The sequence below is a fragment of the Protomyctophum bolini genome (genome assembly GCF_963924005.1).
Source record: "Protomyctophum bolini genome assembly, chromosome: 12".
NCBI classification, from domain to species: Eukaryota; Metazoa; Chordata; class Actinopteri; order Myctophiformes; family Myctophidae; genus Protomyctophum; species Protomyctophum bolini.
Window position 1 is genome coordinate 40,647,731 of NC_137873.1, and position 17,687 is coordinate 40,665,417.

The following is a 17,687-nucleotide window of genomic DNA, read 5'->3' on the forward strand; positions in this document are numbered from 1 at the left end:
CCCCTTCACGGACGTCACCAGCAGCCCGGCTGACTGTGTAGTGTAGCTCAGTGGTTCTCAAAGTGGGGTCCGGGGGACCTCCAGGGGTCCTTGAGGGGGTTGCAGGGGGTCTCCAGCTAAATTATATTTTGGAACCAAATGGACCCATTATGGGTCTGTAACGTCGCTGAGTGTACAAATGTAACCTTTGTTCAGTCTCAGAGTTAAATTAACATTGATTTTACACTATAAATTGAGGGTCCCAGAGATAGAAATTCCATTAAACGGGAGGTGGATTATAATGCCTGGCATATCTTTTCAAAGTCCGCGGGCTAATGAATGCCAATTTGGGGGTCCTTGACATGAAAAAGTTTGGGAACCACTGTTCTCAAAGTGGGGTCCCCCCATAGGGGGTCCCCCCCCCCCCCCCATGGGGTCCTTGAGAGGGTTCCCAATCCCAGATAATAGTTTAACTAATGTAGGGGTCCGCGACATGAAAACGTTTGAGAAGTTTGAGAACCACTGGTGTAGCTTCTCTCCGACGCCGTAGCCTACGACGGTGGCGTGCGCCGAGAAGAGCCGTCACAATTGGCGTCAACGCAACAATGATTGATTGATTGACATTTTTATTCACAGTTTGTAGAATGGGTATAGGCCTACATTTCAAACGAAAGCAAAAAAACTGATCGAGCTACGAGGATGAAAAAACAAGACTTGTTTACATAAGGGTCCTCCATTTTCAATTCACCATGAAGGCAGCCTATTGTAGACTAATTCTGGAATGTTGTCTTGTAGGCTACTATACTTGTTCTTTCTGGAATGGTAGCCAAGGCTACCATCCATTGGCTTGGATCAAGATTACATTACAGTCAGTCTATTATTACACATCTATTACGATTGTCTTGATCCAAGGCTACTTGTGACATTATAACAGCACAGCCATTCTTTCTAGCTGGGCTGTAAATCTGTTCTTGATCACACAATGCACAGAATAAACACATAAACAAGCAAACTCGCGAACCATATCGATGTTATGAATAATATGTATAATAGAACTTTATTTTCGAAGTTCAATTATCAAGCCTCGCGAGGCTTGCGCACTTATTGTGTGCGGTGCGCAGGCGTGATTTCGCCACTCAACAAAACACACGGCCACTTCCTGTTTGTGGAGATAAAGCTTAGAAACCAAACGGGCTAGCTACATGCCTACATCAGCAACACAGTAGGAGGAAAAAATGCCGACAATTAGGTGACTGGCATTCAAGAAAGGTGGGGACGACATGACGACGTTTATTTATATATGTAAAAAGTTGATATTCTGAATTTAAAATTGGATGTCTAAACTCTGAAGTTCAGCCTAGCCAGTATCCATATCTAACTTCTAGCCCCGTTTGGAACCTTACCTCACCCCGAGCCGGGTATAAGGAAGCATATAGCTCTGCTAGATCAGAAATCTCTTTGCTGTAGCTATCCCCTCGGATTAATGTTACCAATACTCTATACTACATAACATAACTATAGCTAGGATTGTTGCATATAATAGTTCATTTACCCTGCTTTCTAAATTAAAATTGTATATATTTCCCCGAAGATGTCGTGGTTCTGTCATGTCGGCGTCAATCAAGGCTCTAACCAACACCAGCAGCCTGCAGACATGATGCCAAACCCAATGGCATATCTGTCTGCTACACCCTACTCCAACGTTGGAGGTCCAGACCTAGGAGAAACAGCCGATGCACCGCATGTCTGGTTCAACTGCTCCTCGCCCGGTTTGGAGGACTTTCCACCAGCCCCACAGGCTTCAGTACCTCCTAGGCTTGAGAACCTGTCATGCACATCTCTGAATGCAGGGGGCAGACACCCTCTGCCCATTGTGTCGTATGTAACTCTTCAGGAGCAGCGGTGTGTACTGAGCTGGTTCCTGGGTTGGAGTGCAAGCCAGAGGGAACGATTCCTGCAGGACCTGCTAGGCAAAGCCGTGCCTGGTAAAGTGTGTACCTTGCTGGAGTCGCTCAACACTCTACAGGTAGGTACACCTCTAGCTCTGGTCCATAGCCAGAGCTAGTACATCTCACATGCCACCATGCATCTAACCACCTAAACCCCTTTTTGAGGCCCCTCCTATATTCAGCTATAGTGTTCATTTTGGTCCTAACGCAAACATTAAATTCCCATTGACAATGAATGGAGAATTTGCGTCATAAGGACGAGCAAATTTTCTATTTCGGTCCTACACAGATTCAATTCCCATTAACAATGAAGCAATAGACAATTAGACAATTCCAGAGGTGTATTACAATGCAATACTATACCATGTATGTAAGTGAGGGACTTGGAGCGCCCCTCACTTCACGTGTGATTCTGTTTTTTATACTTATACTTGTACATCGTAATGTACAATGTTGATGTCCAAAAATTGCCCATCTACAAGTGTTGTGAACTTGTGAGCTTGTTTGCAGACAGGCTATTTGCCTGGCCTAATGACATGCCCAAAATATATGCCAGGGTGAAAGTGGTATAATCCTAAATGTGTTATCCGTAAAGACTTATGTCAGTATGTAACATCATCTAACAATCTCTTTATGTTCTATGGTCTAGGTCAAGGACAGTCCACCAAATATCTTTGAATGCCAGCTACGCCTGTGGACCCAATGGTTTGAATCATGGAGTGAGGAAGAGAGGAACAATTTCTTACACATTCTAGAGGAGCGGGACCCAGTCTTTGTTGCACACTTTTATAGGAGTGTAGCTGGGACAGCAGGAAGGGACTGATGAGGGAAAAAAATTGTTAACACGCATTCATACCTAAAGCAGGGGCTTGACACTAAGGTTTCAGAGGCACTTATCCTTCGGGCAAGTACAAGTTATGTTCTACTTGCCCAAAGGTCATGCCCACTTGCCCGAACAGTAAATCATCCATTATAAAATGATAGGAACATTTTGAATTTCTGTTCAATTTGTTTTTTACTTCCTGGGTGTGTGCGTTGAAAATGGTCATGCCTCAATGTTTATCTCAAATAGCTATGAATATGGGTTCACTTGTTGTTTTATATTTTTAAGTGTAGCAACATTGAAAATGGCACATTCTAGGTAAACAGTGGTCTTATTTTACATTACACAGACCAGAAGACAGCACTCTGGCCACGTTCAGGTGTTTAGACCGAGATCTGGTGTTGTGTTTATAGATGGTTGTGTCTCCTCTCAAACGACCACTTGCCCGTTCAGGCAACCCGAAAGCAAGCTCCACCTGCCCAAAAGTTTTATTCACCTGCCAGATGGGCAGGTGAACCCTTAGTGTCCCTTAGTGTCACCGCCTGCCTAAAGATAGATATGTGGTGTGAATGAGTTTCTTTTTTTTGTTGTTTGATTAGGACTGAGATAGGTTTAAATGTAATTTACACTGACATTGATGTACACCTGTCAAAAATGATGAGCTGGAAGTAAAGTATTTATCAGCCAGAAATTATGTGTGTGTATATATATAAAAAAAAGTCTTGTTACTTAACCACAGTTGTTGCGAGTAGTAGCAACTAAATTACTTTCAAGACAAATGCATACCAGATGAATTTAAATTAAATGGTTGTTGTTTAAGGGCTCATTAGAAGCTGACTGATCTGACCTCAGGGTTCTGACCCAACAATATACAGCTTTATGAGGTGCAGAACTTTAATGCTTTTCATTGTGACTAATGATCACTGGGCTGGTCACATGACCGCATAGACTTGAAGTAAATTGGTTTTGTACCACTGCAAATGTACAGGATTAGGTTTTGTGTATTCTGTGCCTGACAAAGATTGCTAGATTAGATTGTTAACATTGTAGCAGCAATAGCAACAATAACAAAAGTGATTTGGAATTTAAAAAAAAATCCTACTTCTGTAGGAATGAGTTCGTTTGAATCTAGAGTTGCAACACCAACCATTGATAGTCCATACATCCAAACAGAAAAGTCCTATCTGATTGTATTAAACTCACACAGAGTTCAGCTCTAGGAAAAGCTTGAGCTACCAGCAGCAGAGAAACTTCCTGGCCCGGGTGGTCAATCTGTTACTACTGCCACTGACAGACACCTCTGGTTGCCCAGTCTCAGCGAAACTCTCAGCAACCTCCGACTGTTTCTCTGGTTGGTGTTCATCCTCTGTCTCTGCAGAAGTATCTTCCCTGCAGCTGGAGTTGGAGGCGTGAGCCTTGACCACCTTCAGCAGTGAGCTCCCGGAGGCTCTGCGGACAGACTCCAGGGTCTGGTTCCTCTGCAGGCCTGCTGCCGAGTGACGCAGCGTCAGAGAGAGACGGACGGCCTCCTCCTGGTACGAGCCTCCTCTTTAAGTCCCAGAGAAATCGGCTTCTTACTTCTCTTTCTATCTGCGAAGTGTTTGTTAGACATGTTATGGGCTACTTATCTGTCAAGAAAGTATTTGCATATGATTATGTGTTGGAGTTCAGAAGCGCTCTTTTTCAAGAAGGTTACGTTGAATAAAGATTTTTTTTAAAGAGGGTCCAAGGCAGTTCCAGTGAAGTGAAAATTATATTATTTTATTATATATATTATATGGCATGGCAAATATCATAAAAAAGTTTCTGCTATAAGCCTTTGTCAGGGTCCCATGAGGTTACGTTATTGAAAATGAGCGCTTCCAAACTTGAATTTCACAAAAATTATCACCTGCACCGAATTTATCGACAAAGTAGCTCATAACATAGATCATTCAAGCTTTCAATACAGGTGCAATGTTGGTGAGTTTAATGTTGTTTAATACAATCAGACTTTTCTGTTTGGATGTATGGGCTGTCAATGTTTGTTGGTGGAACTCTAGATTCAACATATAAAATAAATCTAGTGTTGCAAATTGTGGCTACCCTATCAGTTTCATTCTACAATGATTGTACAATGTTTAATACTGAAATCTAACTTAAATATTATGAAATGTCCTTCTGTGAGTGCATTCTTCTCAAACGGTATGCTGTATTATTGACTATAGCATTAGCCTGCCCTACTAGTACATACTAAGCAGAGCTTCTGGAATGGTGTGAAACACAAGATATAACCAAAACAAAATGGCTTTGAGATCAGTGTCACGATAGTATTTAAAAGATTGTTTTTTCACAAACTGGTGAGCATATGAAAACCTTTTGTACCATTCATGCGAAGATGAATAAATAAAGTACCTTTTTCAAAAGACTATCTTTGTGTTGCTTTTGCAATTTGTGTTTATCTACTCTCTTATCCACTAACCCTGACTAAGTAGAGGGGCATCTCTTTTCAATAGCACATTTCATTATATTAACCTGAATAAATAAACACTTTGAAGACAGGCTAGGCACAAAATCTGTAGTGCACTCTAATAGTTTGGTTGGGTAAATGCATAAATACAGAGGACATATTTCACATGTATAAATGTAGTGACAAAAAATCCCCCCTGAACTCACCAGTGATATGAAGGCAGTTTTATTTCTATTTTTGACCTTTTGCCATGAAATATGCTGGACAATAACACATTCTCTCTGTTTATTTTGTAGTTTAGGTTTAAATGAACTTAATACTCAAGCATACTTATCTGGTATATGATGCTCCCAGATTCATCATCCTATATCCATATGGGCTTGGAGGGCTGTAGGCACATTTATTTCACTTTGTCTGTTTGGGAATATTAAGAAGAGAATTCATGAAGTAAATTCCAGAAACTTCTTCACAGTGGTTGAAATACAACTTTCCACCTGCAACTCCCCTATAGGCTAGGGGGGGACCTATCTTGAGTACAATAAAACAACCAAATAGGCCTATACATTATGTGAATTCTCACTTCTATATTGCTTCGGCGTAGAAGTCCAAAAATGTTGACTAATAATAAATGAAATGAAAATAAAATAAGTACCTTCGTAGAAATGTGGCCAACCCATTCAAGTAAAAAAAATTCAATCAAACAAACAAATACAATATTTGTTTTATTTATTGTATTTTGTATGTATTCAATTGTATTTTATGTATATCATTAACGTTTTCTATTTATTTCTTTGTGTTTTATTTATTTTATATTATTGGCCTATTCATCTTTCATTGTGGTATTTAAAAAAATATATACACAGGCTATATTGACCTATGGACTTGCAGGCGGCTCTGGTAGTCTGGTCTGGTTTAGGGCTTTACTTTACGGTGCTGTTTACGGCATAATATAGTTACTCTTCATACTATACACTTTACAGGCTATCACAAGAAGTACTGTCGATTCATAGGAGAGTTCTGTTGGACTTGCATTGCGCCAAGGGACCTGTAAAGAGATACCATTTCAGGTCAGTGTAAAGAATTGCAGCCTTATGCAAGTCAGATTTAACTTTAATACCTTTTGTAGTGCCTAAAGTCCAATACTTAATGGCACTACTGGTTGCAGGACGGCCAGGTGGAAGTTCTTACTTAACTGATCTCCAAAACATGTCCGTTGAGTTTAACTTTGCTTTATTTTCTGCAGTCATTTTCCTATACAACATAGCCTACAGATAAAATAATAAGAAAGAAACTGTAACAAACACAGGCCGACCAGCCCTCCTCCTAAACACAGTGGAAAACTGTTAGCCTCTGCCACTGGCAACACCTGTGCCTGATCAGGAGCCTGGTTAAATACCTCCTGGGCTGGCCTTGACATTGACCAAGCTGCAGTGACATTGTCAATCAGGAAAACATTATAGGTCATAATGGCTCTTACACCTTTTATATTTAATATTGTGAGCTTATTGTAGGTCTGTTCAAGCTGTTACTTTGGGCTTGTTTATCTGTAAAGACAGACCAATTAATTAATCGGTCTGATTGATTAATCGAATATCGGCCGATACTGATGTGTTTTTGCCGATTAATCTCCCATCACTAGCAGTCTAGCACTGCTTTTCTAACTGAATTGGTTATTCGAATTTCAAAATGTTTGAATTGAACTCAGTCGAGCAAAACAAAATGTAATAGCCTATTTTCTGTGTCTTATGTTGACTATCTTGTTTCGTACTTTGCCCTGAAGATAATTTTACAATGTAACACTGCTGCTTAGCTTTGTGCAGTCTACAGGGCATACTATGTGTAATTTATTGTATGTTAAACTGGAATTCGTTTTTTTAGGCTAGATGTGACCATAGTGGTGGTACAGCCTATGTCCGTAGATTATCCAGACAGCCTATCATATAATCCACATGTAATCAAGTGTGTAAAAACAGTTACTTCACACAGCAGTTACATAAAAAGCAATAGGTGGCGCCAGCGTGCCATTTAACCATTACCAATGCAAGTGGTTGCAACTCATCTTACTATCTTTCATTCAACCCTTTAACTTTGTCCTCAGTACCAGGTAAAGATGTCTCTCTCGGGCTGGGTGTGTTTGGTGACGGGAGCCTCCCGGGGCATTGGCAGGGGAATATCTCTACAATTGTCAGAGGCCGGGGCCACTGTCTACATCACTGGCCGCCAGGAGAAGACTCTCAAACAAACAGCAGCAGAGGTGAGCTTTAATAGTTGATGTTTCAGCATCAAATAGTTAGGTTGTAGACATCACATCTGCCTTTTAAATGGACAGATTAATTTAGATCTACACATTTAAGATGCTTCTTTTAACATTCAAAAGATTTGGATAATTGTCAAATAATCTAATTGTATTTTTGCAAATCAGGTTCAGGAACGGGGTGGGAACTGTGTTCCGGTGATCTGTGATTCGTCAAAGGATGAAGACATTGAGCAACTGTTCGAACAGATCAAACGGGAACAAAACGGGAGACTGGACATCCTTGTTAACAATGCCTATGCTGGGGTGCAGGTCAGTGCCATGACTGCATTGATATGTGTAGCCTAATAACCATTAAAGGCCAACTCCACACACTTTGGTCCTGACCAATGCTCATCATATGGGGTACAATGTTTGTCTGTCTATAGAGGTGGGCTGTGGACATTTCATAAACCTGAAACCTGACATAATCGATGGGGAATCCAAGGAAAGCGAATCGAAACCGCAGGCTTTCTATTCCTGGAAAGTTAGCATGCAATAACAGCATGCCATTGTTCTTTAAAAAAATAAAAAATAATCTTGTTTGGGGAAAAAGACAAAATGATCATGTTACTGGTAGGCGGGTTTATAAACTTTCCACAGCCCTCCTCTTGAGATACAGACTGAGTAGGGGGGGGGGGGGGGGGGGGTAGTGTACTGTATTATCATGAGAAAATGATATGAAAATGTGTGACGTCGTTCTTTAACACTGTGCCATTTCTGTCTTCTGGGGAAATGGTTTCCAAAGATCCTCTCCCCTGGGCCCTTCATGGCTCCATATTCTGTAAACCCCTCTTGATTCTTGAGTTTCTTGATGCACATAATTACGTTCTATTTCAGGTTATATTTGACAATATGGGGAAGAAGTTCTGGGAGACTGACCCTTCCGTGTGGGATATCATAAACAACACAGGACTCAGGTAAGCCTTATTTTGCTTAGTCATAAAAAACATGTCATACATACATATGAAACGGACTCATAGCCAGCTGACTGTTAGTCATGTCCTGTTCATCATCACTATCTGTTTATGGTACTTTATTCAGATTGTTTTCAAGTAAAGGACAGTACACTCAGGTGCTGTTTAATATTTCAAGACGTACAGCAAAGATTCTGTGTTCAATGGCTTTGTACATTCTAGGGATAGCTTTTTCCATCTGCCATTTCGGTATAGGACCGGTTGTGAAAAGTAAATTGTCTTAAAAATAATCATTTTCCCCCGACCATTAGCAAGTACTGTAATAACGTATTGTCTTTCTTACGCTGCCAGAGGCCACTACTTCTGTACCGTTTATGCCTCACGGTTAATGGTGGCACAGGGCCGAGGCTTGATTGTTGTCATCTCTTCCATGGGGGGCCTGCGGTATCTCTTCAATGTGCCATATGGTGTTGGTAAAGCTGCAGTAAGTTATCTGGTCATAGAAACCCGCATTCATGTAATCAAGCACTCTAGTTTGATAAAATATGCCCCACTTTATTGTTTGTAAGACTCTATAAATATTGTCAGTGTTATATGTATGTTTTTGTATTGATGAATGTTTTGAATGTTTTGATTTAGTGTGACAGGCTAGCAGCAGACACTGCCGTTGAACTGAAAAAGAGAGGCGTGGCTTCGGTCAGCCTGTGGCCTGGGGCAGTGCAGACAGAAATGGTTATTAAATTCACACAGGAAGACACACCCACAGGTGTGGATCCTAAGGTACTGTAGACAGTTTTTTACACAATAACTAAACTAAAGTCTTAATTTTCTCATTTTCTGTTAACTTTAAATCTCTGTTCCAACCTCCCCTTTCCCCAGATGAAGGACTTGTTTGCTGTGGGAGAATCCACAGAGCTGAGTGGGAAGTGCATTGTAGCACTGGCGAAAGGTAGAATTATTGTACAGATTTTCTTCACAGTTATTTAGGCTGAGATTAAAGAATAATATTATTTGACCAAGGCGTCATTAATATGCGTAGTTTCTCTCTCTGTACTTTGAAGACAAAAATCTCATGTCAATGACGGGGAAAGTTCTGCTGACCAGTGATCTTGCAAGGCGCTATGGGTTAAAAGACATTGAAGGTACCTAATCTTAAACTGTTTTTAGGTTTTTAAGTTCTTATCCTACTCTTGTGTCCACTCACTTTGTTCTGACAATTGGTCATTTTTCCCATTACCAGGTAGAGAAGTCGTTGATTTTATCTCCTTGAAATTCCTCCTGACAAAAGTTCCATATCTCTCCTGGCTGTCCTATGCTGTGCCCTCATTCCTGCGAGTGCCAAAGTTTGTTCTCACCCTTGCAACTGGCAAATTTTAAACACTTAAGTGTTTAACCCAAGTGGCAATATGCTAGATTCCTACTGACTCTAATGTGTAACTAATTTGTTGTCACAATTACATTATACATTATAAAGTTGTTGTAGGCATTAATACATTCCCTGTTAAGTACGGTAATGTATTCCTGTTGACTGTTGGTTAAATTTTGACTCCTGTGGCCTAGGTATGAAGTTGGGATCCTCTTTTAATTCCATATAATACTGTATGTATGTGACTACAAGATGAATATGTGAAGGGATTATATTACTCATATTTTGTATGTTGTGAAGTCGCAGATCAAAATATAATGCATTTTGTTGAATTATTTCTTAATAAAAAATGCAGTGCTTGAGTTTGTGTGCATTTCTTAAATTTTGAACAATAGCTTTGTTTAATGGATATTAATGCTGTAAAAAATACAGTTTGATTGTAGGCCTACTGTACAGTGTGGACAGAGTCACAAGGATCAGATTAACAAAGCTTTATTCTTTAATGTGCTTACTGTAATATCAAGCCATAACGGTTAATTCTAATTAAAGTCTAAATATCACCTATACGGCTATTGAAATCTGTCATTTGATTAGGAAATTAGGTTTGGTAGGCCTGCTGCCTGAAAGTGTTCTGAAAAAGAACTTCATCCTTTGAGTTATTTTTGGTATTTTTCATCCTAAAATCTTCCTTAAACGAGTATCTGCAATTATTAGTATTGAATCTATTGATTGATTGAAATGTCTATTCACAGAGTATGCCTATGTAGAATGGGTACATTTCAGGTTTTCAACTAAAGTACAGGTCAATACAAAAACTGCTACAAGGATAAAACCAGAAAAAGCACTAAGACTTGTTTACGTCAGGGTCCTCCATTTTCAATTCATCAGAACATTTTACAAACAAATATACACTTCTATGCAAAAAGAAAAAGGGAAAATAAATTAATCGGTACCCTACCCTTGTTTCTGTCTGGTTTCTATTTACTGTGGATAAAAAACACTCCTTGGGCAAGTGGCTATGGCCGTTTTTAGCCCAATGAGTGCTTTTGTTTTTGCAAAACTAATGCATGGAATGGATTCAGCAATCAGCATCATGAAAACCGCCTAGATTGACATACTGTATGTCACATGCTACATAAAGCATGATGACATGACCTTTTTTTGCATTCTATAGGTTGTTAATGTTATGGTCACATATTATGCCAATTATGAAAATTGCTCAACATAATGCAAGTTAGCATCCGGTAGTTTCTACATGCTGGGGACCCATACTAAACATTTCTGACATAAAACCTTGGTGTACTCAACATGTCCGGGTTCAAAGGCGTGCTCTCTGGGCTGGCAGTGGCAAGTAGACTAGATGCTCCCAGATTCATCATCCTATCCATATGGGCTTGGAGTGCTGTATTTCACCTTGTCTGTTTGGGAATATTAAGAAGACAATTCATAAAGTAAATTCCAGAAACAACTTTCCACCTGCTGCAACTCACCTAGCCTAGGGGGGACCTAGCGCCATCTTGTGTATGTACAATAAAACAACCAAATACATAATGTGAATTCTCACTTTTATATTGCTTAAATCTCATTCCGTGTATTAGAAGTCCAAAAAAAATGTAGGCTAATAATAGATACTGCAATAAAATAAATTAGAATTCACAATGAATTAAATAAAAAACACAAAGAAATAAATAGAAAACGCAATTAAAAAAAAGAAACACAGTATTGACCTGCACCCTCGTTTAAATGTATCAAACATCAATCAAACAAACACAATGCAATATATGTTTTATTTATTTAATTGTATTTTTATGTATTATTAAATTGTATTCTTTATTTATATCATTGCGTTTTCCATTTATTTATTTGTGTTTTATTATTATTAATATTATTATTATTAATCTATTTAATTGCGGTATTTATTAAAATGTTGAACCTATATGGACTTAATAATAATAGTAATAGTATAGTAATTGTGCAGACGGCTCTGGTGGTAGGCTTTACTTTACGGCGCTGTTTACGGCATTGTGGTCGGACCTGAACTAACGGCATTGATTTGATACCACGGTCCTGCATGGCTGCTCTCTAGTGCCCCAGGCACAGGAAAACTTTACAGGCTAGACTATCACATCACAAACAAACATATTCCTACTCTGACGATTCATAGGAGAGTTCCATTGGACTTTGCGCCAAGGGACCTGTAAAGAGACAGACCAAGGTCAGTGTAAAGAATTTCCACCTGTGTGCTTTTCTAACGGAATTGGTTATTCGAAATGTTTGAGTTGAACTCGGTCGAGCAAAATGTAGTATTTTCTGAGTCTTGTTATTATGTTGACAGACTGTGTCGTTTACGTTTCGTAGCCTACTTTGCCCTGAAGATAATTTTTACAATGTAACACTGCTGCTTAGTTATATGCATTCTACAGTGCATAGCCTACTATCTGTAATGTATTTCATGTTAAACTGGAATTCGTTAGACGGCCGCCGCCTATCATATAATCCATATGTAATCTTGTTGTGTGTAAAAACAGTTACTTCACACAGCAGTTACGTCATAAGAAACAGTTCAAGTTGACAAAAGCAATAGGTGGCGCCAGCGTGCCATTTAACCATTACCAATGCAAGTGGTACTTGCAACTCACTGTATCTTTCATTAAAACAAATGTGCCCTTCATCATGCCCTTTAACTTTGTCCTCAGTACCAGGTAAAGATGTCCCTCTCGGGCTGGGTGTGTTTGGTGACGGGAGCCTCCCGGGGCATTGGCAGGGGAATATCTCTACAATTGTCAGAGGCCGGGGCCACTGTCTACATCACTGGCCGCCAGGAGAAGACTCTCAAACAAACAGCAGCAGAGGTGAGCTTTAATAGTTGGGGGACTTTGATGTTTCAGCATCAAATAGTTAGTCACATCTGCCTTTTAAATGGACAGATTCATTTAGATCTACACATTTAAGATGCTTCTTTTAACATTCAAAAGATTTTGGCGTTTGGATAATCAATTGTCAAATAATAGAAATTGTATTTTTGCAAATCAGGTTCAGGAACGGGGTGGGAACTGTGTTCCGGTGATCTGTGATTCGTCAAAGGATGAAGACATTGAGCAACTGTTCGAACAGATCAAACGGGAACAAAACGGGAGACTGGACATCCTTGTTAACAATGCCTACGCTGGGGTGCAGGTCAGTGCCATGACTGCATTGATATGTGTAGCCTAATAACCATTAACCCATTCTGACCGGGCACCCATTTTGGTGTTGGCATCATGTTATGCTTTAGCTATTGAAAAATAGCAGATCTACAAGCTCATATCGCGCCACCGAGTGGCGCGATACGAGCTTGTAGGTCTGCTATTTTTGAAAAAGTCGAAGAACGACTGACATTTTTAGAATCTGATCTCAGGTCAGAATGGGTTAATCAGACCCAGTGTGTGTCCAGTGGAAACCTCGTATGAATCTGATCTCAGGTCAGAATGGGTTAAAGGCCAACTCCACACACTTTGGTCCTCACCAATGCTCATCATATGGGGTACAATGTTTGTCTGTCTATAGAGGTGGGCTGTGGACATTTCAGAAACCTGAAACCTGTGACATCATCGATGGGGAATCCAAGGCAAGCAGAAAACAGAAACTGCAGGCTTTCTATTCCTGGAAATTAACCCATTCTGACCTGAGATCAGATTCATACGAGGTTTCCACTGGACACACACTAGGTCTGATTAACCCATTCTGACCTGAGATCAGATTCATACGAGGTTTCCACTGGACACACACTAGGTCTGATTAACCCATTCTGACCTGAGATCAAATTTAAAAAATGTCAGTCGTTCTTCGAATTTTTCAAAAATAGCAGACCTACAAGCTCGTATCGCGCCACTCGGTGGCGCGATATGAGCTTGTAGATCTGCTATTTTTCAATAGCTAAAGCATAACATGATGCCAACACCAAAATGGGTGCCCGGTCAGAATGGGTTAAGGCCAAATGATGATGTTACTGGTAGGCGGGTTTATAAACTGTCCACAGCCCTCCTCTGTCCAGACTAGGGTGACCAGATGTCCCTCTTTGCGTGGGACAGTCCCTCATTTCCAAGACTTTTCAGGCGTCCCACAAATTGAGACCCTGTCCCACATTGTGACTGGCATGTGATTGCATCAGTGTTCAAATGCCCCAATAGTTAGTCCCCTAATAGTTGGCCTTCTGTTGTAAAGCTCTCTCATCGTCTATTCTTGCAAGATGTGTTTTTAAGCCTGTTCAAATAGCATAAAAATAAAGCATGATTTTAAAACAAAATGTGAGACACCAGAGGAGTTTATAAATGATAGCCAATAGGCCCCCCGTCCCACACAAGCGATACTTCTGTCCCTCAAATGAAAAGTTTAGATCTGGGCACCCTAGTCCAGACCGAGTAGGGGCGTAGTACTGTATTATCATGAGAAAAATGATATGAAAATGTGTGACGTCACTGATCCGTGCCATTTCCGTCTTCTGGGAAAATAGTTTCCAAAGATCCTCTCCCCTCCATATTCTGTGAACACCTCTTGATTCTTGAGTTTCTTGATGTGTTTTATGTTCTACGTTTTACGTTCTATTTTCAGGCTATATTTGACAATATGGGGAAGAAGTTCTGGGAGACTGACCCTTCCATGTGGGATATCATAAACAACACAGGTCTCAGGTAAGCCTTATTTTGCTTAGTCATACTCACAGCAAGCTAATTAGCCAAATGACATCATCATGATGATGTTATGTTATGATGTCCTCCAGTGACGTTCAGGACTAGGCCAGATCACAGCCCATATGGGGATGAGCTTTACGTCAATTCCAGGACGTCTTCACCAGTTGAAATAATATAGCTTATTCTGGGTCAGATCTGACTAGTTATGATATGACTTAACTGGCCTCGATCGGACTCTCTATTCTATAGGGACGTCCGTCTTAGTGGGCAGAATGCCTGTTGGTTGAAATCAGGTGATATTCTGGGCCAGATCTGACTAGTCTTGGTTTGACTTGATTGGGCCACAATCAAGACGTCACTAATTCGTCCAGGTCCTGACCGTGCTTGCTGGGCTGTATATCAACTGACTCATAGCCAGCTGACTGTTAGTCATTTCCTGTTCATCACTATCCGTTACCTGGTACTTTATTCAGATTGTTTTCAAGTAAAGGACAGTACACTCAGGTGCTGTTATTTCAAGACGTACAGCAAAGATAGGCAAGATATTGAAAAGAGATTGATGTGTAGTCTAACCGGAGTAGCTACTTGTCAACAAGCCATCATTATTCCCAGTGTGGAGTATTGCTTCTGTGTTCTATGGCTTTGTACATTCTAGGGATAGCTTTTTCCATCTGCCATTTCGGTAGGTTGTGAAAAGTAAATTGTCTTAAAAATAATCATTTTCCCCCGACCATTAGCAAGTACTGTAATAACATATTGTCTTTCTTACACTGCCAGAGGCCACTACTTCTGTACCGTTTATGCCTCACGGTTAATGGTGGCACAGGGCCGAGGCTTGATTGTTGTCATCTCTTCCATGGGGGGCCTGCGGTATCTCTTCAATGTGCCATATGGTGTTGGTAAAGCTGCAGTAAGTTATCTGGTCATAGAAACCCGCATTCATGTAATCAAGCACTCTAGTTTGATAAAATATGCCCCGCTTTATCGTTTGTAAGACTGATAAAATATTGTCAGTGTTCTATGTATGTTTTTGTACTGATGAAAGTTTTGATTTAGTGTGACAGGCTCGCAGCAGACACTGCCGTTGAACTGAAAAAGAGAGGAGTGGCTTCGGTCAGCCTGTGGCCTGGGGCAGTGCAGACAGAAATGGTTACTAAATACATGCAGGAGGACACAACCTCGAGTGTGGTACTGTAGACAGTTATTTTACACAATAACTAAAGTCTTAGCTATATAACTTTCTCATTTTCTGTTAACTTTAAATTTCTGTTCCGACCTCCATTTCCCCCAGATCAAGGACATGTTTGCCATGGGAGAATCCACAGAGCTGAGTGGGAAGTGCATTGTAGCACTGGCCAAAGGTACAATTATTGTACAGATTTTCTTCACAGTTACATAGGCTGAGATTAAAGAATAATATTATTTGACAAAGGCGTCATTAATATGCGTAGTTTCTCTCTCTGTACTTTGAAGAAAAAAATCTCATGTCAATGACGGGGAAAGTTCTGCTGACCAGTGATCTTGCAAGGCGCTATGGGATAAAAGACATCGACGGTACCTAACCTTAATCTGTCTTTAGCTTTTTCAGATCTTATCCTACTCTTGTGTCCACTCACTTTGTTCTGACATTTTGTCATTTTTCCCATTACCAGGTAGAGAAGTCGTTGATTATATCTCCTTGAAATTCCTCCTGACACAAGTTCCATATCTCTCCTGGCTGTCCTATGCTGTGCCCTCATTCCTGCGAGTGCCAAAGTTTGTTCTCACCCTTGCAGCTGGCCGATTTTAAACACTTTAGTGTTTTCCCCAAGTGGCAATAAATATGCTAGATTCCTACTGACTCTAATGTGTAACTAATTTGTTGTCACAATTACATTATACATTATAAAGTTGTTGTAGGCATTAATACATTCCCTGTTGGAAGTACGGTAATTTATTCCTGTTGACTGTTGGCTAAATGTTGACTCCTGTGGCCTAGGTATGAAGTTGGGATCCTTTTAATTCCATATAATATGTATGTGACTACAAGATGAATATGTGAAGGGATTATATTACTTATCATATTTTGTATAATGCGGTACACTGTGAAGTCACAGATCAAAATATAATGCATTTTGTTGAATTCATTCTTAAATTGAAAATGCAGTGCTTGAGTTTTTGTGCATTTCGTAAATTTAGCTTTGTTTAATGGTTATTCAACTGTGTATATTTATATATTAATGTAATAATAATAAAATACAGTTTGATTGTAGGCCTACTGTACAGTGTGGACTGAGTCACAATTTGGATCAGATCATTCTTTAATGTGCTTACTGTAGTATCAAGCCATAACGGTTATTTCTAAATAAAGTCTAAATATCACCTAAGGCTATTGAAATCTGTCATTTGATTAGGAAATTAGGTTTGGTGGTATAGGCCTGCTGCTTGAAAGTGTTCTGAAAAAGAACGTCATCCTTTGAGCTATTTTCCATCGTAACATCTTCCTTAAACGAGTATCTGCAATTATTAGTATTGAATCTATTGATCGATTGAAATGTTTATTCACAGTTTAACCTATTCTAAACCAGAACTCACTATATATGCTGTATTGCTCCCTCGTACTCTCATACATCAATTACTGTGTGGAGGTATGGGGGAACAACTACAAAACAACTATCCAGCCAATATTCCTACTTTAAAAAAAAGCCATAAGAATTGTCACCCGATCTGATTATTACGCACCAACCAACCTATTATTCATTCAATTAAACACCCTAAAACTCCAAGATATAGTAGATCTAAATACAGCAATAACTAGAACTGCACTCTGCCGAGTGCATACTTGCTTGTTGCACACTAGTAGGCCATAAATGGCCTACTAGTGCGCAAGCAGAGCGCGCAAGTACTTTCGACCGCTGGAAACTATCACATCTCAGTATCTCTGTGAAGGAACGTTTGTATGTAGTATGTATGTATGTATGTAGTTGTAATTTGATTAGCAGTATACTGTGGTTACTTGGTTCCAAAAAGTGAAGCCAAGTTTTTTTCAACCGTAGGTTTGTGCCTGGTTTGCTGGGACCAGTTACAACATTACGTCATCCTTGAGAGAGTACATGGTGTGTATATGACGTAATGTTGTAACTTGTAACTTGTAACTTGTAACATTACGTCATATACACACCATGTACTCTCTCAAGGATGACGTAATGTTGTAACTAGTCCCAGCAAACCAGGCACAGATTTACCGTTGAAGAAAACTTGG

The 17,687-nt window shown here is 39.9% G+C and overlaps 3 protein-coding genes across 5 annotated transcripts; all 3 read left to right on the forward strand.

Moving 5' to 3' along the window:
* Positions 1 to 1,105: 1,105 nt before the first annotated feature.
* On the forward strand, positions 1,106 to 5,139 carry cUnh14orf119 (chromosome Un C14orf119 homolog). 3 transcript variants are annotated; one of them, XR_013964998.1, is made up of 5 exons: positions 1,106 to 1,248; positions 1,571 to 2,005; positions 2,578 to 3,824; positions 3,862 to 4,363; positions 4,482 to 5,139. XR_013964998.1 is itself a non-coding variant. In XM_080777493.1 (3 exons), exons 2-3 carry the CDS (start codon positions 1,571 to 1,573, stop codon positions 2,749 to 2,751), a joined length of 609 nt encoding a protein of 202 aa, XP_080633619.1. In that variant the 5' UTR covers positions 1,106 to 1,248; the 3' UTR covers positions 2,752 to 4,462. The 3 variants fall into 3 exon arrangements, 1 of the variants encoding a protein (XP_080633619.1); XR_013964997.1 differs by having other exon boundaries at positions 2,578 to 4,363; XM_080777493.1 differs by lacking the exon at positions 4,482 to 5,139 and having other exon boundaries at positions 2,578 to 4,462.
* Positions 5,140 to 7,310: 2,171 nt separating this feature from the next.
* On the forward strand, positions 7,311 to 9,953 carry LOC308324903 (dehydrogenase/reductase SDR family member 1-like; the record flags this gene model as incomplete). The annotated part of the gene is made up of 8 exons (XM_080777248.1): positions 7,311 to 7,454; positions 7,623 to 7,766; positions 8,334 to 8,413; positions 8,762 to 8,894; positions 9,050 to 9,190; positions 9,290 to 9,359; positions 9,472 to 9,552; positions 9,651 to 9,953. The coding sequence occupies 8 exons, from the start codon at positions 7,311 to 7,313 to the stop codon at positions 9,785 to 9,787; spliced, it is 930 nt and encodes a 309-aa protein (XP_080633374.1). The 3' UTR covers positions 9,788 to 9,953.
* A 1,846-nt stretch (positions 9,954 to 11,799) lies between these two features.
* Positions 11,800 to 16,904, forward strand: dhrs1 (dehydrogenase/reductase (SDR family) member 1). Its single transcript, XM_080777236.1, has 9 exons — positions 11,800 to 11,991; positions 12,473 to 12,628; positions 12,810 to 12,953; positions 14,367 to 14,446; positions 15,224 to 15,356; positions 15,503 to 15,634; positions 15,738 to 15,807; positions 15,920 to 16,000; positions 16,099 to 16,904. Exons 2-9 carry the CDS (start codon positions 12,485 to 12,487, stop codon positions 16,233 to 16,235), a joined length of 921 nt encoding a protein of 306 aa, XP_080633362.1. The 5' UTR covers positions 11,800 to 11,991; positions 12,473 to 12,484; the 3' UTR covers positions 16,236 to 16,904.
* The last annotated feature ends 783 nt before the right edge of the window (positions 16,905 to 17,687 follow it).

Bases quoted from the DNA above. Each gene is read 5' to 3' on its own strand.
- cUnh14orf119 (XM_080777493.1), top strand. From the start codon at position 1,571: ATGTCGTGGTTCTGTCATGTCGGCGTCAATCAAGGCTCTAACCAACAC. The intron at 2,006-2,577 runs GTAGGTACACCT...TCTATGGTCTAG, and splicing joins AGTCGCTCAACACTCTACAG to GTCAAGGACAGTCCACCAAA.
- dhrs1 (XM_080777236.1), top strand. From the start codon at position 12,485: ATGTCCCTCTCGGGCTGGGTGTGTTTGGTGACGGGAGCCTCCCGGGGC. The intron at 14,447-15,223 runs GTAAGCCTTATT...TTACACTGCCAG, and splicing joins ATAAACAACACAGGTCTCAG to AGGCCACTACTTCTGTACCG. The intron at 16,001-16,098 runs GTACCTAACCTT...TCCCATTACCAG, and splicing joins TGGGATAAAAGACATCGACG to GTAGAGAAGTCGTTGATTAT.